At 50.0% G+C, this 23794-nt stretch overlaps 1 protein-coding gene and 1 long non-coding RNA gene across 7 annotated transcripts; one reads left to right on the top strand and one right to left on the bottom strand.

Moving 5' to 3' along the window:
- Positions 1-44: 44 nt before the first annotated feature.
- Positions 45-23600, top strand: dnm2a (dynamin 2a). 6 transcript variants are annotated; one of them, XM_076144169.1, is made up of 21 exons: positions 45-313; positions 5582-5655; positions 5879-6028; positions 6629-6832; positions 6928-7026; positions 7326-7486; positions 7602-7744; positions 8065-8200; positions 8289-8356; positions 9805-9943; positions 11392-11478; positions 12023-12093; positions 13253-13304; positions 14298-14309; positions 16321-16431; positions 17944-18053; positions 18161-18272; positions 18364-18528; positions 19232-19455; positions 19588-19842; positions 20144-23600. In XM_076144169.1, exons 1-21 carry the CDS (start codon positions 153-155, stop codon positions 20214-20216), a joined length of 2607 nt encoding a protein of 868 aa, XP_076000284.1. In that variant the 5' UTR covers positions 45-152; the 3' UTR covers positions 20217-23600. The 6 variants fall into 6 exon arrangements, with proteins under 6 accessions (XP_076000284.1, XP_076000283.1, XP_076000280.1 ...); XM_076144168.1 differs by lacking the exons at positions 9805-9943; positions 14298-14309 and adding exons at positions 8963-9101; positions 14539-14571 and having other exon boundaries at positions 22761-23600; XM_076144165.1 differs by lacking the exons at positions 9805-9943; positions 14298-14309 and adding exons at positions 8963-9101; positions 14539-14571.
- LOC142993438 (uncharacterized) lies at positions 16175-17408 on the bottom strand. Its single transcript, XR_012961119.1, has 2 exons — positions 17029-17408; positions 16175-16663 (listed from the first exon to the last, which is right to left on the bottom strand). It is a non-coding gene; the product is annotated as an uncharacterized LOC142993438 (long non-coding RNA).
- Positions 23601-23794: the final 194 nt, after the last annotated feature.

Raw genomic sequence — 23794 nt, 5'->3', positions numbered from 1 at the left:
GAAAGAGCTGAGTGAGGCGGCGGGACGCGGCGCTGTAAAGTAACCCGAGAGCACCTTGCGGCTAAGCTAACGTTCCCTAGCTAGTTAGCGCGGCTAAGTTGAGCTAGCCTCAGGTTTGTGTTGTTGAGGGGCTTCCACAAACCGACGCAGCCATGGGGAACCGGGGCATGGAAGACCTGATTCCCCTGATGAACAAACTCCAAGACTCTTTCAGCTCCATCGGACAGGCCTGCAACTTGGACCTCCCTCAGATCGCGGTGGTCGGAGGACAGAGCGCCGGGAAAAGCTCAGTCCTGGAGAATTTCGTTGGCAGGTATGTTCTAATGGCGGAGCCGGTTTGTTTCTGTTTATAACTCATAGCTTCCGTGTTCTGGACGTGATCTAGTGCTCCCGTGTTGTGTTGTGATAGTAGAACAGCTGTGACGTGTTCGGAAATGTCAGCTATTGCCTGACTAAATCGTCGATGACTTAAGCAACTCGTAGAGCTCACGTTAAGTTACGCATTCGTCGTAAACTTGTCAAGTTAATGTATAAAGTCCAACACCTGCTTCGGACGTGGATAGAACTCTTCTGTCCTGTCGCATTGCTAAGCTGTCAGTAGTTATGAGAGCGTGCTGTATTCGGCCCCTGAACGCATCTTAGCCCTGTGAGTGACCAACATCTGGCAGCATGTGATTAAATATTGGAAAAAGAAAAAGGAACTGAAAGGTCTTATCACTTCATGTTGGTACTGAGGGCAATTAGTTTGAAAAGTGAAACCACTGCTAGAGGCTGAAAAAGTTGAAACTTCCTGGAGAAAGCACTGGTTCTAGTTTTTCTGTCATCTTTGTGTTCAGTTTCCTCTCATTCTTCACCCGTAAAGCGTGTTTTCACTCAGAGTCCACTCCAAATATTTTGTTTTCACCTCTGTCTACTTTGTCTTTTGTTCTGCGGGGGAAAATTCTAAGTTCTCTTTATAATGTCCGGACACACCCAGGAAGACACACACAGACACACACACATCAGACATTTACACATATTTGCACTTAAGGTTGTAGCCATCGGGTAGATTAAGTTGGGTGGCGCAAGGTTGTTAGACAAACATTGTTTTCTTAGCGGGCTTTGAGAGGACAGGTTGGTCTCAGTGAGCCACCTGCTTGTCTTGAGGCGTGGACGAGTGCAGTTGGAAAATGGTCTCGTGTGTCCTCTCACTCTTGACCTCAGATTGTTAGTCTGCTGACATTCCATCGTAGAGCAAGGTTACAACAATTGCAGACACAACTTCCCCAACCATCTTCCTCTTTTGTCTTTGTTTTTGGCCAAAAAGTCGAAAATGGAGAAATGGCGCCGACCCGACGGCGTTGCCTGTGGCCCGACTGTAACCTAAAGGATCCTGTCACAAACTGGTCCTGTCCTTTTCTCCCACATCGGCAGAGAGTGAGATCAGCCCCGCGGATAAGAAACAAAACAAGTTTGTTGTAAAGAGTCTTGTTTAGCAGGTTTCCGCCCCATTGAAAGACACCGAGTGTGTAACCCAACCCACACAGGCAACACACACTAGCACACACACAAGCAGTCAAGACGGCTGAGGGGAAGAAGCAGGTTTGCTGTTAGGATGGAATGCAGACGGCAGTGTGGTTATAAACACAGACAGGAGCGTGTTGTAACTGCTCTCTCTTTGACAGAACTGTCAAGAGGCCATGTGCTCCCAAAGCTACACAAGCACTTAGTAAACAGACCCTGACACGCACTTAAATAAAACTCAACTTATTGTGAGGTGCTGTGTGAGAGTGGAGTCTTTTGAGCTGTGTTCGTGCCTCTGAAGCTTTGTGAAGTCGTGCCGGAGGCATCGGACCGGTCGGTGCTTTAAAAACGGAAGCAGTCGCAATCACAGCTTGCAAGGTCAAGTTTAACTTCAGCTACTAATCGCTATAGCAACAGTTATGGCCCCTCGGAGGTGACTCATTGTTGATTTAAGGGCTTGTTTATGGCCCGGAGCAGTTGATATGGAGCCTAAGCCCTTCATGGCATCTTCACCCGTTTGAGGTCTTCAGGTGCATCATAGTGTTTGAGTCTTTCACCGACTTTTCATTGGCAAATTTGCCGCCTCTATAGTAGGCACGTCCGCCGCGGCTCATTGCACCTCAGCTGCTGTATTTGCACGCGTGCTGCAGTGGCGTCGGGGAAGTGGAGATCGCCGAGATTTGTGTTCGGTCGCTGTTTTGGACCCAAGGCTCCTACGACTCACCAGGAAATAGTCACTCGCTGTACGTGCTTTGCGAATCAAATCACTGTGGTTCAACTGCTACATTTATGGGTGAATGAGTGTGTGTGGTCAGGGGCACATAGGTATTTGTTCACACTTGTTAGTTTTGGTTTCCATCATGGCCACCTAGTGAATGAGACTTCTCCAGTACATTAAGAGCCGCTGTATAGAGTAATGAGCTTTCCGCCTTAGTGTTTGAGGCCTAGTTCCAGGCAGAGAAACTAATAAGAAAAGCCTGAACTCGCCTCGTCTCCACCAGGCGTCATGGCTGAGGCTCATTTAACCCTTGGGACTGTGGCTCCTAACAAACACAACCACCACGCTGATACAAAACAAGATTTATGTCATGAAGTGTCAAAATAAAACAATGGCAATGATTCACTTGCGCTGGAATTCATTTGTCTGAACTTTCCAGTAGTAATGTCTGTATGATGAGTGCGTTGCTGAACACTTCATTTTCTTCACTGGGGAGTGTGGAGGTCCTATCTCCGTCTGCATGCTGGCAGGGTGGAGGCTCTTATCTCCTCTTATCAAATACCCTGAGGGAACCATGGGGCTTTTACACTGTCCCAGAGGTCAAGTGTTCACCTTTTTGTCATCACACACTCAGGCTGAAGTAGGAAAGAGTTCCCCTACTTGGTTGAAATCTAAAACAGTGAAAGATAAGGTTAGGACTGAACACTGTAGTTAAACTTTATGGCGATATGTCACGGTTTCCACGTGTTAAAGTTCATATTTCACACACACTTAATGTGCCTCCGTGCTCCATTTGAAGCTGAAAGCTGCATGCAGATGAAATGCGCTGAAGGGGCTTTCAAGGAGGCGAACACAATATATTAGTAACCTCATCAGACCTTCAGAAACATTCATCTTAGCCAAGTGTAGCGGCTCTCAAGGGCCTTCTTACAGCTCCCGTGCCGTGATGAGCTTTTTACTGCGTCGCCGGCTATCATTGAAAAACAAATTGCAAATAATGACGGACCAAAGAGCGTAATAAAACGGTGCCGTGTGTATACGGCAGAACAGGATGCTCGTGTGAAACGCAGAGCAGAGGGATTTTTCCTTTAAGCAGTTGGATGTTGGAAGTGCTTGAATAGGCTCTGCAGCCCAGCCATGCCTCTTGGTACCCAAAGTGACACACTTCAGCGGTACAATGCGGGTAGCCATAATTACACGTTCATTGCCACTCCAAAGGCTCGTGGGAAATGGGCACCACCAAACCTCAGACGGAGTTTTTTCTTGGGTACTTTGCCTCCTGACAGACCCACAGTGACCTCGGAGTTTCGCACGGGTTTTCCACGTTTCGCAGGCGAGCAGAGGGAGCATCAGGCCGCGTCTCCAGAGCCGCTCTGCCTGTTTGTGAGAGCCAGAGGCTGTGGGGGCAGGCAGGGGGAGGGGAGCTGGCTCGCCCTCGCTGCCTCTCTCCCCCTCTGGTCCTCTCTCTCTCTCTCTCTCTCTCTTTATCTCCCTTTTGTAACAGAGGGAGGAAGGCCACAGGACTGATGCTCTCTGCTCAGCCATCCATAATGCATGAAATGATACACAATCTGCTCGGCTTCGTCCATCATTTACAGCACATCAATAATGGAATCCTGCCATCTTTCTTGTTTTAAATATGCCACAGCCGTTTATCCAATTCGATCTATGAAGAGTGGCAGGTTTGATTCCGCGCGTGTGTGCCATCTCCCCCCCCAGCCTTTGAAACAGTCTCGGCGTTTGTTCTCTGGTTGACATCACGCTTTGTTTGTTCTTCATTGTATCGCCGTGAATCTTTGATTGGCGTCTGCTTGTGGAGCCTGTGGAGCGTCCAGTGAGAGTGGCACGTAACTGGAGCGATGCACTGGCACACTTCATCTCATCCGTTTAGTGTCTCCTTTCCCTCAGCCTCTTGTAGAATGTTTTTTTTTTCCTCTCCCTAACTTGCCCCTCCCATGCTCTCATTCCTCATCCAGGCCTTTCTCTACTGTTTTGCCACAGGGACAAACGCCTGCACGCTCCATATTGTCTCCATTACACAGCACTAATGCTGAGCCACAGACGTGGACCTTTGCTGAACAAAAGAACATCGAGAACGTTCCCCCCACATTTTCACTGTGGGGCTCCAGCAGAGTAGTAGCAGGGACCCTGAAGAGTGGAGTCTCTCTCTCTCTCTCTCTCTCTCTCTCTCTGTCTCTGTCTCTCTCTCTCTCTCTCTCTCTCTCTCTCTGTCTCCCTCTCTCTCTCCCTCTCTCTCTCACATTCTCTTTCTCTGTCGTTCTCTCCTGTGGTTGACATATTGCTTGCAGTCTGAAGTCAGCAGGCAGGCCATCTTACTTCCTCAGGCCTGTGTGTCTGGCAGTATATTGAGAGGAAAAAGGAGGAGAATGTGGGTTAGTGACACATTCAGCGCTCCTAGAATTGTTCCAGGATAAACGTTGGTGATTACCAGCAGATGTAATGTGTTTGAAAAGCAATAGAGGGGCTTTTTAGAATTGGGAGGGGTGCAGGCAGACTGGTGTGGAGGAGCTTTGTCACCGGGCTGACTAAGCAACTCTGCCCATGTGGTTTACATTCCTCAGGTGCCCTGTCACTTCTAGACAAACATCTGTACCAACGGGGAGACGCCGCTTGTTCCCCTGCAGGTCATGGGTCCCAGTAAACACACTGTTACACCAACCTGTGTGGCCAATGCAGTGCAACACACACATTAGCAGTCCAAACCCTCACACAGACTTAATTACTGCAAGGAAACACACAAGTCCTGCCTGTCCTTAAAAACAGACGCACAGAGAAATGAGTTGGTTTCAGCAAGGAACGAGATCATCAATCAAAACACGCCACATTACAAGATCAATGCAAACCTGAAGGGAAAATCCAATAACTGACTTTATGTGTGTTTTTGTCGGCAACATTACATCCAAGCAAAAGTAGAAGTCGCAGCTTAAGCTAACTAAGCTGTAAGAACATCACAGGCAGTGTATTATGTGTGTGTGCCATTTGGGTGGAATCCCCCCGTGAACAGGTGGAGCGGGAACACGTGAATCGATCCGCAAAGCTCTAATTGATGAGGTAAAATGAGTTTGTCACGTTTGATTTGTTATGAGACGAGTCGAAGGCGTGAATTTCCTCCATGCTCATCAATTGAACACGGGCCGGCGCCGGGAGGAAGTGGACCTTTAGAGGAATGAATGATTGAATGTCCCTTCACTGCCTTGTGCTTGTTTTTCCCGTGCGGCTTTGTACTGAAAAGAAAACACCTGTTCCCCCAACACGACCCTCCCTCTTCCTTTGACTCCTCCATCTCTTTACGCCACACGTTTCCATTGTCACATGTCTTCCTCCGTCTGTCTCACGCAGGGACTTTCTTCCCCGTGGATCAGGCATTGTTACCCGGAGACCTCTGGTTTTGCAGCTGGTCAACAATAAAGCAGGTGAGTGTGTGCCACTTCCTGTGCTCGGCCCCCATCTCCTTTCATCACCGCCTCATGTATGGCCTCTCCGCCGCAGCGCCTGAAGCGAGGCGCGCTGTCTGCTACCTTCATCTCTTTAATTGAATCTTCCTCCTCTCTCGCTCACTCTCTAATTCTCTCTCTCTCTCTCTCTCTTTTTCCTTCCCTGCCTCCTCCTCCTCCTCGTGTCATTCTGCGTGTGAAGAATATGCTGAATTCTCACACTGCCGAGGGAAGAAGTTTGTGGATTTTGAGGAGGTACGAGCAGAGATCGAGGCGGAGACCGACAGGATAACAGGCTCCAACAAAGGCATCTCTCCCGTCCCCATTACCCTGAAGGTCTTCTCCCCCAATGGTAACTATGGTCACAGGCTTCATCATAACACACACACACACACACACACTCTCAGCTCTTTGTGTCCTGGAATTGCTAGAAGCCAAAAGTTGTTTCTTCTTCAGTCGATCCCTGTGCTCACTGCGGTGAACTCACTATCAAATTAGATCTTTCCTCTTAATGTAGCACTAAATTTCAAACGTTTGAGCTTGGTAATGCGTCAAAGCAGGAACGGACAAATTAGACTGGCGCTGGATGAAAGCCTCCCACCGTGGTCTGCAAATTACCACAGGAACTCATTACCTTGGTAAAGAGAGAAAGAGAGAAAAACACAACTCCACACGTGCAAATATTACAGATTGTCAGACATTTGTTTTCATCCAGCCGCATGAAAACATTTTCAACCACATTTCCCAGAGAACGATCTTCATCTCACACCCCTCACAAGCTGCGTTTGCTTTCAGACAATCTGTTCAGCTCATGGTGTGTGAAATTGGAGAGAAAATAAGCAAAAACCTGCTTTGTCACGGACGTTATTTAAACCGATCCCACCTTTGGTTTGAGCTTCTTTGATGTTTGGTTGTTTATCGTCGTCGTTTACCGCCGTCTCCCGTGACTCAGTGCTCAACCTGACCCTGATCGACCTTCCGGGAATGACGAAGGTTGCCGTCGGAGACCAGCCCCATGACATCGAGAATCAGATCAGAGAGATGCTGCTGCAGTTCATCACCATGGAGAACTGCTTGATCCTAGCCGTCACGCCCGCCAACACCGACCTGGCGAACTCGGACGCTCTGAAGATCGCCAAGGAGGTGGACCCACAGGGTAAGCACGGCGGTGGCGGAGGGTGAACTCTTCTCCTCCGGTGTCGACTGTCGAGGTGCCCCTGAGCAAAGCACTGACTGTGTAATCCTGTGCAGGTGTGCGTACGATTGGTGTGATAACCAAATTGGACCTGATGGATGAAGGGACCGATGCAAAGGACATTCTAGAAAATAAGCTTCTGCCGTTGCGTAGAGGTGAGGATGACACACACACACACACACACACACACACACACACACACACACACACACACACACACACACACACACACACACACACACACACACACACACACACACACACTTAATCGGTGAGCTCTGAGGTGAGAGACTGTGTTTGCCGTCTTCAGGCTACATTGGCACCGACACACACACACACACACATCGACACACACCGACACTGACACACACACACCGACACACACACCGACACACACACACCGACACAGACACACTTAATGGGTGAGGTGAGAGACTGTGTTTGCCGTCTTCAGGCTACATTGGCGTGGTGAACCGCAGTCAGAAAGACATCGATGGGAGGAAGGACATTCGTGCTGCTCTGGCGGCAGAGAGGAAGTTCTTCCTGTCTCATCCGTCCTACAGACACATGGCCGAGCGTATGGGCACGCCGCACCTACAAAGGGCTCTCAACCAGGTCTGCTGTTACACCTCTTTCTGGATTGTCTCTTTAACTTTTTAAAATGGTATCTCCCTCTTATTTTGCCGTTGAAACGTTCCTAACAATCGTCCCGGACTCTGCTCATCTCCAGCAACTGACCAACCACATTCGAGACACCCTGCCCAGCCTGCGCAGCAAGCTGCAGAGTCAGCTCCTCTCCCTGGAGAAGGAGGTGGAGCAGTACAAGAACTTCAGTCCAGACGATCCAACACGCAAGACCAAGGCCTTGTTGCAGTGAGTGCGGCTGTTGTGAGAGCGCAGTGTGTACAGTACAGAGTCAGGGGGATGATGTAATCTGTGGCAGCTATAATCATCCTTAGATCAGCATTATAGTATAGATGCAAACCTATGATTTGCGTCCTTTCAAATGTCTTTCTTTCTTCTTTGTATTCCAGCCGTGTCAATATATTATTCCGAATCATTTCTTGCGTTGGCTCTCCCTGATGACGCCTCTTCCTGATGGCGCCTCCTCTCCGGTCACTGGGAGGTTCCTCGGACCCTCGTGCAGCTTTGTATTCACACACACATTGTGTTTTGTGCCCGTCCCTCCTCAGGATGGTGCAGCAGTTCGGTGTGGACTTTGAGAAGTGCATCGAGGGCTCCGGGGACCAGGTGGACACCAACGAGCTGTCGGGCGGCGCCAAGATCAACCGCATCTTTCACGAGCGTTTCCCCTTCGAACTGGTTAAGGTGAGGGACGAAGCTGGTGTCACCCGGCTGCGTTTGTCCCCTCACGGTTCAGACCAAGTGTAACTTTCGCTCCCTTCTTGTCCTCTAGATTGTTTTCGACGAGAAGGAGCTACGGCGGGAAATCAGCCACGCGATCAAGAATGTGCACGGTGTCAGGCAAGTGGAGGAGAGAGGAAACACGCTTTCCCCCGATTTCCACAGCAGCCGCCCACTGCAACTGCGTTTAGGCTTTTCTGGATCACTGCTGCACCCACTCACCTGCGCTCCTTCATCGACGCTTTTCTTCCGCTGTCATTCAGCGTCCTTAGTTTATTGTATATCAAGCAGAGCCATTACTGAAAGCACCACAGCCTCCTTAAATGTTTCCCTGCTCTGTCTCAATCTCCTCCCTCGTGCCTCGTCTGCTCGCAGGAACGCGACCCTCTCGCTTTCTCTGTCTACTGCCGCACTCAATTATTGACTTGTTCTGTGTACCTTTCTCCACTCCATTTCAATTCTGTGTACGTGTCTCTGTCTGTGTTCATAATCCTCTCTGATGCTCATATCTCCATTTGTGTTTGCTTGCTCAGATGCATTTACACCCGACCCTCTTTGGCACTTCCCTCCCCCGAATATAGATTTGTTTATTTCCCTCTGCCTCTTTGTCTTTCTCTGCTTCTGTCTGTGTACTCGTGTGCCACTGTGTCATTTTACCTACACTGTCTGTTAACTGTCCCATCTGTCCTTGTGGACGTGCCTCTGTTGTCTCTGTTGCATCCTCAGAACGGGACTGTTCACTCCAGACCTGGCGTTTGAGGCCATCGTGAAAAAGCAGATCGTTAAGCTGAAAACGCCCTGTCTCAAATGTATCGATCTGGTCATTCAGGAGCTCATCAACACAGTCAGGCAGTGCTCCAACAAGGTACTGCTAGGTGTCCAGCATCTCCCGACCCAGCCGAGACACGGGGCGGGGGCGCGCCGGGCTGGGGCAGAGGGCACACCGGCACAGAACGCCAGTCTGCCGCTTCCTAAAACACGTAGGAGAACCTCCTCTGATGAGTTTAGCTTGTGTAATTTGTCATAAGAGAAGGAAAGACATTCTGAGCGGTTTGCCTTAACCCCAGCCGAGCCCGGTGAGCCCCGTGTGCAGGTGGCGCTGTCGTGTTTTGGAGTGTTGTGACGGGTGACGTGTCGTCGTGGTAATGAGATGTGTCAGGGATTCGGCCAACATCTGAACATCTCTGGTCTCCTGGACAAGCTGCAGGTCTCACAGCTAAAGAGGAACACGCTGATTGGCCACAATTGGGTTTGAGCGGTGTGTGTGATGCTGTATGTCATCACCATACTGACCTATTTTAAGAGGATCAGCTTCCTCAGCGAAGAGGATGTGAAGACCTGCGGCTTGTCCGTCTCGACCGCTTGATTTTTCTTCCCATAACACGAACTGACTAACTGAACAAGCAACTTCTCCTTTTCTTTGTCCCTCTCTCCTTCTCTGTCCCTCTTTCCCTGTTCTATTCTTCCTCTTCCTGTTCCCTTTTCTCTCGACTACCGCAACAAAACGCAATCTTTGACCCCCACCGCCCACGTCCCCCCCTCCCCCCCTCCCCGGCCCCCCAACTCAGAACGGGCCTGTTCACCCCCGACCTGGCCTTCGAGGCGATAGTCAAAAAGCAGATCCTCAAACTGAAAGAGCCCAGCCTCAAATGCGTGGACCTCGTGGTGTGCGAGCTCACGGCGCTCGTCATGAAGTGTGCCATGAAGGTAACCGGGGGACACACACACACACACACACACACAGCTGCGGGGGCGGAGGGCATGAATGAGAGAGCTGACATCGTTTTCTCTGGAAGTGTCCGACCCTGTCATCCCAGTAAAGTCGTCAACCCCCAGTGAAGTCCACCCCCCCATCCCCTTTATCATTGATTGTGTGTATCCCTCCACACTCCCATTTCTGCCAGTCTTCACACTGTTTCCGCTGGAATACTTGACTCGCAAACCTCACCGTGAAATTTTAAGCATTTCTTAAAATTTCCATCAGCCTCCTCCCACGTGCATCTTATTTTATTTTATTCTCAGCATCAGCTCATGACTGTCGTTTCCCCCATTCCCCTCTCTCTCCACACGAGCCTTGGGGCCCCGCTGTGTGCTGGCACAGGCCACACACTCCCTCGCTCACCCACGTGGCAGATGAGACATCCCGCTGTCCGGTTAAAGGGGACGGAAAGGGAATGACCCCGGGGGAGAGATGACACTAATCCCCTGTGGCTGCTGGGGGGGGGTGCAGTGGCAGCTTTTTGAAGGGAGCGTTTCCATAGCAACGGCCCTCCGATGCCACCTTGTGGACAGAGGGAAGCACTGCGCCCACAGAACGCTCCAGCAGTCGCTCCGCCATCCTCCCCTCTCTGTCCGTCTGTCTCACCCCATATCGCCACTTCTCCCCTCCCCCCCGTCTTCACTAACCCCATCTCTGCTCATCTTCACTATCAGCCAGAGGTGACGCACACACACACAGGCATGTCCTTGTGGCCCCAAATGTGGAAACTATTCGGTTTGTCTGCCTTCCTCCTGCAGAAAAGATAAAGAGTAATGGAAACATTTACTAATATGGTGACGTATCCAAATTGTCCAAATTAGGATGATTCAGTAACATTCTCATCAGCTGGGTTTGGGAATTTGGGTCGTTTTTCCCATGCTTTGACAGACTCAGTTGGACACAAACTCAGAGTGTGTACATACTGTATGTAAATGTCAGCTGCACGATTGATGATTGAACTTATCAGCATTAAAGCTTTTCAAAATCACAAAGTGAGGGCCCTAAACTGCATCGGTATTAAACGGAACACGATCTCACAGCAGGACCCAAGTAATTCATTATACACTCAAGTCATCCCTGGCTGATATTAAATGCCTGAGCACCGTCCTGTCTAGACTCCAAACGTAAGTGTACGTGTGAGTGAGTGTGTGTGTGTGTGTGTGTGTGTGTGTGTGTGTGTTGGTTTGCAGTCGTTTGGATACGTGTTAGCTCTGAAATGTCTGTTGACTCTCTCTCCCTTTTCTCTGTTCTCTACTCACTGTCACTTCTTACCCCTGTCTCTCTCTGATACGCATTGGTAAGTCTCACTAGGCTCGCGCTCACATGTTTGCACGCGTCGCCCCCGTCTCCGTCCGCTGCTGCAGCCGTGTGTTTGTTTCTCTCCCCCCCTTTCCAGCTAAACTCCTACCCCCGGTTGAGAGAGGAGACGGAGAGGATCGTCACCACCCACGTCAGAGAGCGGGAAGGGAAGACCAAGGACCAGGTGAGCCGCTGGGATGTTGATTTGGGAGGGAACATGGGGAGATCAGGTCGGGCTTTGATGTCTCCCCGCCCCCCCGTTTCATAGGCACCGGTCGAGCTTTGTTCATGATCTCCGTTCGGCTTCAGTTGAGCTTGTACGCGGTTGTAGCTCAGTTCTCCCATCATCCTTGCATCACTCTAAACATCCTTAGGAAAGCTCGGGTCATAAATATTTCAACGGATAGCGATTTGCTCTTTTACAACAATGAGAGAAAAGGTGGAAATCATCAAGAGGCAACCGCCACGCCCCCCGCTGAGCCTCTGAGATGGGCAGCAGCTCCCTCAGACAGGCGGAGAGACAGGATTATACACGATAGGTTTGACAAATTGCTGCTCCTGGCGATGTAGCGTCCCGTATCTGTCTGGTGGATTTAGAACTTTAACCTTCTTTCCCCGAGCTCCGTCTCCAGTCCGCAGGTGTGACTCAGCCTTTCGTTTCCCATCTGAAAGTTGGTTTTAATTGATGAATCTCCGTCCTAATCACAGATTTTCTGCCTCTAATCAAGGTTCTGCTGCTGATTGACATTGAGCTGTCCTACATCAACACCAACCACGAGGACTTCATCGGCTTCGCTAAGTATGTGCATCCCCCCCCCCACCCCACATGCTCCGACCCCCTCCCCCTCCCCCTCCCCCTCCCCCTCCCCCTCCGCCCCCAAATCCGAGCTCGCAGCCCCGTGACATCAGTCTCATCATAGGCGCTGTGATCCCAATTAACTCTGTCGCTTGTTGTGTGAGGTGCAACCGTGGGTCTCGGGCTTGCGTTCTGAGGTTTTTTAACGCGACAGGAAATGCCCAGTGACTCTGAGCCAACGCGGTGGTGTGTGTGTGTGTGTGTGTGTGTGGCCATTTCTGCCCCATCTGCTGTTTAGGAAACACTCACCGATTCGCTGGTAGAGAAGTGCACGGCTCCTAATGAGCCCCATGTCGTGAGCTGGAGGTGAATGGGTTTGATGTAGCATTCAGACCGAACAGAGCATCTGTCTGCCTGTCGGGGGGGGGGGCGGATGTGGCCGCCAGTGTGATGGAGTGTTGCCGCCTCCCCCTCTTCCTGTGCATGCACCAACGCAGCACCGCCGCCCTAACGGAGTCAATCTTGCTTTGATGCATGCTTAATTGCTTTACATTGACGCCTCCCGTGGGCCCGCTAGCTGTTTGTTTGTAAGGGATAGAACAGTTTCACCACAGCCTCGGACAGATCAGAGTCAACCAGGGCCGAGGATGTCGTGTGCTGCTCGACTTTGGTTTGTTAGAATGCAAAGCACGCATCGGTTTGTGTGGGATATTCATCTGAGGGGGGGGCGGGGCCTTGATGCTCGCCGCTCGTTTTCACATAATCTCGGCGTTTGAGTAACAAAGCGAAGGCCTGGTGTGTGCCTGTGCGAGCGTTCCTGCATGGCGAGTGTCCCAGGTCACGTCGGGCTGTTTAACGGTTCTCAATCACGTCACTTTCAGTCTTGACTACAGAAGGCTGGAAGACGGTAGCCCCCCAGTGTACAGCAACAACAGGTGGGCTGTCAGAAAGGACACGCCGTTGTGTGTACGTGTGTCTGTACGTGTGTGTGTGTCGGGGGGTTGACAGAGAGTTGTATCATCCATGTTGCCCAAATATACCCACACTGCACCTTCACCTTCATTATGTGTACGTATTCAGATGACAATCTTTACAATACTTTCCTTTCAAGTGGCCGCGTGTCTTTGCTGCGTTTTCATTCTTCCTCTTTGCTTCCTGTTAGTGCCCAGCAGAGGAACACGGCCACCAACAAAAAGAGAGCCATTCCCAACCAGGTACGTTTCATCACTCGGCTCTGCCCTTTTCCTCCAACCCGCAGATTTAATCTCCCCTGACCGATGCCTCCATTACCAACCCCCCCCCCTTTTTTTTTTTTAAAACAATCACGTGAACACATCCGACTCCAGCAATGATCTGGGCCCACGACCTTCCATTCCCCCCTGCCCCCCCCCACCCCAGTCTAACCACTGACCTGTACCCAGCCCCAGTCTCCTAACTGTCAGGTTGAACTAGCTGCCGTTTGTGTTTATCATGATGTAAAGCTGGTGCCCTCCTGCTTTATTGGGCGTTCCACATATGTGTGTTTATTTGATCCCTGAGGTATTGCTAATTCAGCCGTGGATGTGGCAGTTCCAGTGAGGGGCTAGTAACCCCAGTGACCCCTCTGCCCTGCTTCTCTCTCCCCCCTGCCCCCCCTGGCTGTTTGCACGCCCCCGCCCTCTCACAGGCATGATGGTCTACAAAGCAACAATTAATGACACAGTCGTGTTGGTTTGTTTTTGTTTCCCCTGCCATTAACTCACAAGCGTCTCTTTGTGTGGAAACAGAGAATGTGCATGGATCTCGCTCCTATCAACCCAGCAACAAATATGACGTAACCAAATTGTGGTGTACTTGAAGTAATTCTAATTGCATGTAACTCTCACTCTCTCTCTCTCACTCTCTCTCTCCCTCTCTCTCTCTCTCTCTCTCTCTCTCTATCTCTCTCTCTCTCTCTCTCTCTCTCTGCCTGTCTTATGGATTCTCTCTTCACATTCCCTCCACTCCTCCTTCCCTCCCTGACCTCTCCACCCCCCCCCTTCTTTCCACCAAACCTTCTCCTTCTTTGCTTGCCTCTCTCTCTCTCTCTCTCTCTCTCTCTCTCTCTCTCTCTCTCTCTCTCTCTCTCTCTCTCTCTCTCTCTCTCTCTCTTCTCCCCCCCCCCCTCGGCTATGATTTTTACTGCATCCTTTGCTTTAATTTCCCCCCCTCCGCTTTCGTCACTGCAGGGTGAGATTCTGGTAAGTACCCCAACAGATATAAACTCAAACCCTGCCGAGGGGCAGCAGGGGTTCACCATGCAGAAGAACTGAAGCCATCACTCACACATCAGCCTAGAAGCTGTGTGGTTAGGCAGAGAGAGAGCGAGAGAGCGAGAGACTGACAGGAGCCAATAGGATTGCCAGCTGACTCCTGATGACAGAGGAGTGGAAGCCTCTCACTGTATTAAATTGTTTTACCCCTCTGCAGCTTGGCGGACTGGCAGAGGGCCTGGAGGAGAAGGTAGAGTCTCCAGACTGCCAATCAAAGTGTTATTCCTAACAATCCTGCCATCAGCATGCAGTTACCAGTAATTTGGAACTGTATTGTCTAACACAGGGCAGTTTCATTCTTGGATTTACATTAATTTTGTTTCGATAAGACAGTAATTGTCTGAGCACCTACTAACATTTTTACGACTCCAGTCTTTTATACCCACAAACTCTTCTTTTGTGGTATTTTGCGATTCCCTGGTCCTCTGTGAGCGCCGAGAGGAGATGGGCGGCATCAGTTCTCATGTATCTTGGATTCGTACCTCTGCTGCTGCCTCGCGCACGGGAACTCCAACGTTTGCCTTGTGGGAATCGTCCAGGCAACACCGGGGACAAAACGGGGGGGGGGGGGGGGGCAGGGTCATCAAATGAAGTGCACACCAAACTGTTTGATTCTCTGATTATTTCACATTCATCTCTAATAAGACTGAGCACATTATTAATGCACGACAACATACTTCACATTCTCAAACCTGCTCTAATTATTCATTTTATTCATTAATCATAACGACGTGTTAAATGCAACGGCACCTTCGAAGGTGATTTGATCATAATTCCTAAATGACACCTCCTCGATTATCTTATCTTAATCGTTATCAATGACATTCAGATTTTCATTGAGCATGTTTTGCTTTGGTTTGGTTTTTGAATCCTGTACATTCACTACTTTAGATAATCTCACATCTACTCCAACACTTTGACATTAACTCCCCGCCAAAGTGGATTAAATGAACAAAAGCATCTCATCTACGACATCCTCTGTGTTTCCTGTAGCGTAAATTGAATCCCGACATTCCCTGCAGACTTACATCCGCAGTACTTAAGACTCGTCCTTGTTTCTGGGGATTGAAGTCATTTCCTCGCCAAGGCAAACGACACACTTAGCCCCAATGTTCCTGCTGCTTCTCCCTTGTTTGCGTTGTGTCTTTTAGACTAATGATTTTGGCTTCTTTCTAACAACTCACCTCCACTCCTCTTCTGGATGGAAGGGGACGAGGGAGGTTGGGTTTGTGGAGCAGCTTCTTCATGCTTCTACCTGCTGTTCTTCCTCCCCCTCCATCCAAACGTCCCTTTACTCATGAAGAGTTGGATCCCTACGCATTGTCATCTCCATCCGTCCCTCCCCCTCCTTCACTCTATCCCACCTCTCCTTCTTCATTCTCGCCTCCTTGTCTGGTACTCCAGTCTGTATCCGACTTCAGTTAACCTCACTAACCTCACTGCGTTGAAGCGGCAGTGCCTAGCCCAGCTTTTACTGACCCTCTGACACTAACATACCATCGTCGACCTTTTGGTTTGTGACCCTTCATCGGTGTCAGCATGGTCTGGACACCATCTGGGCCTGTTTACGGCTTTTGTTTCTCAGCCTCTTCAGTATTTTCGGCTAAATCTCCCCGTGGAACGATGCTTTTGTACACATACAGCTACAGTATATTACACCCTGCATGTATTACTGTCATATGATCTCCATGACGTTTACACAGTAAGTCTTTCAACACACACACATTTTCCTCATGCTTAAGCGTAAAGCAGTGTTGATATTGGTTAGACAGACGATTAAAGTCACAAATTAGTCAACAGGTAAGAATGTTTTATTAGGTCAGTCATCCCAGTGTATCACTTAATGGCGCCCTGATGTTACCCAGGCAGCGTGTTAAAGCTGTATGTTCTCTATCCCTCCGGCACCTTTCTCTCCCTACCACCCTCCTGTCTTGCGCAGGTGATCCGGAAAGGCTGGCTAACCCTCAACATCAGCATCATGAAGGGAGGCTCCAAGGAGTTCTGGTTTGTCCTGACCGCCGAGTCGCTGTCCTGGTACAAAGACGAGGAGGTGAGCAGAACTCTCTTAAGGTCTGCAGCAGGCCGGCCATCCTCTCGTGTGCGTGCATGTGTGTGTGTCCCAGCCCAGCCTAACCAATGTGCAGACTACTGTTCAGCTGTAGCCTGATGAACAGGTAGTCTGAACACTGGGCAGGCGGGGGGGTGAGGCGGGGGGGGGGTGAGGAGGGGCCAAGCGACGGGAGGAAGGACCATGAGGTCATTGCGGCTTGCGGGTCGCTACCCTGGGGACGTTAGGAAAGAAGGCACAGAGAGCAAACACGACCTCGGTTAAACAACTGCACATGTGGAGGACGGATCACACACACATGAAGAAATCTGCACACAAAGAACCGAAATACAAACCACAAGACCTTCAGACAACTTTAAATCCACATTTTGAAACTATTTTCTCTATTGGCGACATAATATGCACCGTCAGCACAAACTTGCGACAAAGAATAGCGGTTTGCAATTAAAGTGGCTTTCTCTGTGCACATGTGTATTTGTGATTCAAGCTCTTTTCCTCCTGTAAAACTAAAACGGGGGTGAGGAATTGAGCGGCGTTATCTCGTTCCCTCATCAGCTCAGAGCAAACGGCTTCACTCACCATTTAATCCAGATCGAGCGCGTTCCAAACTCCTCCAGGCCGTCGATCCGTTCTTCCCAGCTCAAATAAAAAGACCTCGCCGTCACAGACCAGCTCCGGCCCAGCATCCACGACCCTCTGGAAAATGCCAGTGACCGTTTAGGAAAAGAGGCGAGGAGAGAGAGACGGAGCAAACGGGAGAAGGAGGATGGTGGAGGCAAAGTGACGTGGCAGGCGGGCTGAAATGTTCCAGCCGGGATCTGACTTTGGAATTTGCAGGAAATCGTACTGGGTTACGGGGGCCGAGGGGGGGTTGGTGGGTGGGTGTGTGTGTGTGTGTGTGTGTGTGTGTGTGTGTGTGCGCGCAAGCGTGCATGTGTGTAGGAGCTTGCCTGTGTAGATCACCATGTGTCTTTTCATGTTTTAGTAGTAAGTTTAGTTTGAGTTTAGTATATGTGTGTGTGATTATACTCGCAGCCAAAGTCCACATTAAGTGTGTTCAAGTGCTGTGTTTGTCGTTGCACGTGTTGGTAAGCATTTGGCTGTGTGTGTGTGTGTGTGGTGGGGGCGGGGATCGTGCGAGTGATGTAACTGTTGGGCCTGCGCCACTCTGTTAGCGCAGACGTAAACGATTCCAGATGTCTCGGCTCAACAGTGAAAGCTGGCACCCCCCCCCCCCCTCATGCTCCTCCTTTTCTTCCTCCTCCTCCTTTCCTCCATCTTGCCAGCCTGGTGGTCTTCCAGACGGAGGAAATGCATTCCATCATGTCTGCTTGTTGCCAGAGACGTGTTAATGCTGCGGCCCTCAGCTTTCATTCCTCTCCTACATTTTCAATGTAGTCGACTTTGTGTAGTTACTTCTTACTCTTACTCTCTCGAAGTTCTCTGCACCTCAATACACTGATGTTGAATGTGTGTGTGTGTGTTTATTCTCAGGAGAAAGAAAAGAAGTATATGCTACCCCTGGATAACCTGAAGCTCAGAGATTGTGAGAAAAGCTTCATGTCCACAAAGCAATACTTTGGCATCTTCAACACGGAGCAGAGGTCTGTTTGTTCTCTGCTTAACTCATTATAGGCCTGTGGAGCCTCGAGTCGTGTGTGTGCTGTGAGCAACCACAAGCTTTTGTGTGTTTGCGTGTCTTTATCTACAGGAACGTCTACAAGGATCTTCGTCAAATAGAGCTGGGCTGCGATTCTCAAGAGGACATGGACAGCTGGAAGGCGTCCTTCCTCAGAGCAGGAGTGTATCCAGAGAAGGACAAGGTAGGGGGCGGCGCCTCAGCTCGGCTCTGACCAAGGACCAACCGGGATGATATTTAGGCCTCATCTCTGGTGTGTGTGTGGGTCTCCGCAGGTGGAGAACGAAGAGTCCACGCCCACAGACACCTTCTCCATGGACCCTCAGCTGGAGCGGCAGGTGGAGACCATCCGCAACCTGGTGGACTCCTACAACGGCATCATCCAGAAGTCCATCAGAGATCTCCTGCCCAAGACCATCATGCACCTCATGATCAATAGTGTGAGTGTGTTAACGGCCCACACACACACACACACACACACACACACACACACACACACACACACACACACACACACACACACACACACACACACGCTGCTGTGCCCCAAACACTCTACGACACTAATGACCTGTGTGTTAATGCAGCTCTGAAGCGTTGATGCAGTTTAAATGTCTCTGTTTCTCGGCGCTGCGATCCAGAGAGGATAATTATATCGAAATTACGAGACATGAAATCGCAAGCCATCAATGTTTTATGTTCATTTCCGTGGCATCATTGGTCTCATATCTCTCATTACCACATATCAAACCTACAGACACTAATTACTACAACTAGTTTGACCCCCGTCAGCCCTGACACCCGCACCTCCAGCCTCCCAGGCAACAATGAAGTGTTTCAGTTTAGAGGCCACTGGAGGAATGTTGCTCCTTTAAACTCCGACACAAACACACTGCTCTCCAAGTATGGTAGTAAAGATTAATGATGGCATGTTGGTTCACTGTCTCGACACACACACACACACACTCCCAAAATGACAATCATTCATCATGGAGCTCTGCCAAGATGTTTCTTTTATTATTTAAAGTTGATTCCACTCTGTAAAGGATGGTTTCCTCTCTCGGGTCGGCTCATTTCCTCCACTGGTGCTGGAGTGTGAACCTTCTGCTGATAGACCCAAATGTCTCGTGCGCTTCCATCCAGGCGAAGGACTTCATCCACTCGGAGCTGCTGGCTTACCTCTACTCCTCTGGGGACCAGAGCAGCTTGATGGAGGAGTCGGCAGACCAGGCGCAGCGTAGAGACGAGATGCTGCGCATGTATCACGCGCTCAAACAGGCGCTGGTCATCATCGGCGACATCAGCGCCAACACCATCTCCACCCCGGTGCCCCCGCCTGTGAACGACAGCTGGATCCCAGAAGTCAGGTGAGGTTTCCAGATGTGCTCCGTCGTGTCGGCCGCCTCCTTACGCTCAGTGTTTCACATCAGAAAACACAAATCCAAGAGAGATTTTAGGCGGCGTCCTCCTGATATTCCTCCTCCTCCTCCTCCCCTCAGCCCCACCTCTCAGCGGAGGCCAGTAGCAGCGGCCCCAGCACCCAACCGTCCGCCCACCCGCGGCCCAATGTCGGTGCCGCCCATGAACCCCTCGCCCGCGTTCGGCGCTCCGCTCAACCCCTCCCCGGCCTTCGGCGCACCCCCCATCCCCTCTCGCCCGGGCCCACCCGTCAACGCCTTCAACAACATGGACCCCTTCAGCGCCCCCCCACAGATCCCCTCCCGGCCGGCCCGCGTCCCGCCCGGCGTGCCCAGGTACGTCCTCCCCAAACACACATTTGTTGTACTTTGAGGTCATGTATGTTCCGTGTGTACGTTCAGTCCGTGAGCCGTGTTTGTCACTAACATGTCATCAGGCTTTGTCTTTTTACGCGTCACAGGTATCGTTTCCCCTCTCTCACACTTCCCTCCGTCCTAACCCTCTGTCCTGGAGAATCTTTCCATTGGTCCTTCTCTCCTTCTCTCCGTCTCCCTCCCTCCCTCTCTTCTTCTCTCTGTGGGCCTGTTGTGGTTTCTCTCACTCCTTGTTCTTTCTTCTCTCTCTCTCTCCTCGCAGCCGAAGACCCCCTGGCGCTCCTTCTCACCGGCCCACCATTATCCGCCCTGCTGAGCCCTCCCTGCTAGACTAGACGAGCGAGCGTGTGTGCCTGCGTGCGTGTCTGTGTGTGTGGGTGTGTGTGGGTGTGTATCTGCACACTGTAGGCCAGCAGAGGGGGGGGGGGGCGGGGCTAGAGGGGAGGGGCCGACTGATACAGCATAACAACGCGCCTCATTCAGCCGCAGTAACATGTCTGTGTTGTTAATAAACTGCTAATACGTCTTTAGTCCTCCACAGATCTCTTCAGTCCACATGAGAGAAAAACTTTTAACCACTCAAATATTACAAAGACTTCTGTGGAAACGGTGTCAAACGTATAAATAAATAAATAAATAAATGTCAAAGCCGATCAGTGGGACGGCGTCAAACAACAGCCGACCCGTTTGTTTGCGGCCCGGTGAAGCTGACACAGTAACGTAATAACCGTGATGGGCGAGCCTTCCTCTCCTCTCCCTCCCCCTTTTCAGTCTGGCCCCGCCCCCTCCTGACCACGCCCCAAGCCACGCCCCAAGCCTCCATCACGGTGTAATATACAATCTTATTAACAAACCCTATTGTTCATGTTTTTCTGGGTTTCCATTTCCTAACTGATACTGAAAAACAAAATATATATATTTACATCTTTCTCCCTTGTGTTACTTAATTGGAGTGGCTTTGTCTGTTTTGATGATGTCATAAATGTAGCTTTAAAAAAAATAATTAAAAAAAAGCGTAGCGTGTACAGACGTGGGGCAGCGGGAAACCAGCCGCTCGCCTGAACGCCCCGTTACCATGACACTACGCACAGGAAGCAGAGAGAGAGAGAGAGACCGTCTGCCCCAATCCCCTCTGGCCTCAGTTGAACCCCAGCGAGGCCTTGGGCTCCCGCGGTCGACCCACCATGGGCTCTGGGGGGGCGTTTAGCTGCTGAGGACGTTTATGAATGCTGTCAGATCTGCTGCCACGCGGGAAATATTGTACATAGCCGGCTTATACAGGAAAGGTGAAGATTTATTCATTTAATTACAGGGTCGCTGATAAAAACGCAATATTCAGACACGAGATAAATAATCAGAGGCCCACAGTTTTGTTTTGAAATACAGTTGTAGCCGTTATACTAATGGGAGCACTAACACAGGCCTGTTTGTGGAGTAGCTTTGGGTGTCGGGGGGGGGGGAGGAGGGGGCGGGGGCATCTCCTTATTATTTATGACCTGGGCATTTGTCATTTACATTTCCTGTTCCGCTCACTGAGTTTTTGACCATTTTTCTTCATGAACATTTCATCTGTTGATGTGATCAGCAGCGGTGGTGGTGAGTGGGTGGGTGGCGGGAGTTTGGAGTTTTGTCGAGGTGTGTGTGTGTGTTTGTGTGTGTGTGTGTGTGTGTGTGAAGGCACATCCTGTCTGGAGATGCTGTCTAGACTTTGCCCCTTCCTCGTCGCAGAGGACACGAGGACTCGACGCACCTTAGCCAATCTGACAAGACAAAAGAAACTGCAAGGAAGTCAAACTTTCCCTGAAAACCACAAACACACACACATACACACACACTCTCTCTTCCTCCCTCCCTCTCTCTCTCTCTCTTCAGACAGAATGTGCTTTTACTTCTCCGTTCCCCAGCAGGTCTGGCTTTCAGTGACAGTGAGAAGTGGCTGCTTGAAAACAAAAACCCTCCCTGAGTCTGTATCGACTTAACGTCACGTTAGGTTTCGGGGGTAAATCATCTGAGCTCTGCCCGCCGCAAAGACAATTCTAGTTCCCTCCGCACAGCTCTGACACCTGATTGGCCAAAGACATCAGACAGGCACCTGTCACTCAAACCTAGACTGCAGTAAAACATGAGATTGTGGCGATTGTTTTTTTGTTTTTTTTTGGTCCTGTCCCTTGTAATGGATGTCCCCGTCCTCCCTCCCTCCCTCCCTCCCTCCCTCCCTCCCTCTCTCTCCCTGCCCCTCTTCCTTGTCTCTGGATATGGTGGATCAGGTTGCAAAAGAAAAATCTCCTGTTTTGTTTTGCAAATCCTTGTCAAAGTGCCTCTGTAGCAATTTATGGATTTGAACAAAATGAAGTGAAAGGAGCGTAAATAAAGAGGTGTGTACAATAATAAAGGGACTCTGGTGGTTGGTGTCTCCTTGTGTCCTGTGTAGTCTACACTCTCTCTCTCTTCCCTCTCTCTCTCTTCCAACTCACTTAGCCAATCCTGGTGCCCCCCCACTCCCCACTCCCCACTCGCTCTCTCCTCAACTCAACCAATACAGTACTGACATACACCTGCAGAAGTTACCATAGCAACCCCGTAGTCTGCTTCACAGCTGCCTTGAACGAACGCTCACCGTTCCACATTGGTGTCATGTGTGTTGTCGTAATAATTACAAGAAAGGATGTGAGATCTAAGACACATTTCAAAGATTTTCCCCTGTCTTACCTCCTTTATGATGAAAGACTCCCTGATCAGACCCTCCTGTGCTTCTTTGATGAGAGATGAAGATGATCTCTGGATAATGGTGAAGGCCCTTTACGAGTCGCCCTATTGGCTGACTGAATGGTGCCGTGTTGCATGTCACATGTTAATGTTGGTGGATTGTCCCTGAACAGGCGGCCCCCTCCCCGCCGATACCAGTGAAGACCTCCAGCCAGCCTGCAGCGGACAGGAGCATGCCATGAAATCCATTACGGCAGGACCGCAGAAGAACTACATCCTTTATTTTTTTATGTCATATAGCAAAGGTTTGACTCTCGCCCCCCTCATCTCCTACAAAACAAAGCTACCACCTCTTACAGGCCTGGATTCGCATTGTGACACTGCCAGACTACAATATGAAAACTGACATTCACCAAAATATGTTTTCCTGTGATACAGATTGTTGTACATTAGATACACACAAATCCCTGTAGATATTTAACATATTCTTGACACAATAATAGATAATCTCTCAGTTGGGTGCCAAGTTAGAACAAATGTTTGAGGTTTGGTTCCTCATCTGGAGTGAAAACATTGATGAAGCAGCAGCCAGGATGGATTCTGCAGCAAGTGTGAGCTGGTTTGAGATGATTAAAGCCACGTCGCCTTATCTAAGCTTTTGCCTTCCGTACTGCACTGTGTATTTATGAAGTTAAACGCTAACTGCACAAAACAAACACAAACTCAAGTGCATCCAAATGTGAGGAAAGACCAGAATGTTGTGGCCAAAGCTAAATTACTGTTTTTAATTTCCTTGTTAACATTTGTTTAATGTTGTGAAACTGATGAGGAAATTGTGTTTTGTGTCATGGTGAAGATGATCTATTTAAATGTGCTTTTATGTCTTAAACACTCAGGGGGAGGGGCTTCCGATATGATCTGAATTAGATTTGGGCGATTGGTTTGATAAGACGCAGCCCCGAGCAATAAATGTCCATGTGAGGTGGAAATATAATAAAGCAGCGTTCCAGTGACGACAGCTGTGGTTTCTGTTGCTTCTCTAATGACAAACAGTATTTAATTCATATTCATCTTCATCTCCTCTGCCGGTGTTTGTATGCTTTCACCCTCGTCTCACATATTCTTCCTATCACCCGATAACTGCAGCCTCTTGGTCCAGATCCTGACCAGGCACAGTTTCCTCACAGGAAGAAGCTGCTTGTTCTCC

Source organism: Genypterus blacodes, unplaced genomic scaffold (genome assembly GCF_046128005.1).
Source record: "Genypterus blacodes isolate CSIRO-AG114 ecotype Tasmania unplaced genomic scaffold, CSIRO-AGI_Gbla_v1 ptg000028l_1, whole genome shotgun sequence".
NCBI lineage: Eukaryota > Metazoa > Chordata > Actinopteri > Ophidiiformes > Ophidiidae > Genypterus > Genypterus blacodes.
The sequence above is the reverse complement of the archived record's forward strand: the minus strand, read 5'-3'. Positions and strand labels throughout refer to the sequence as shown.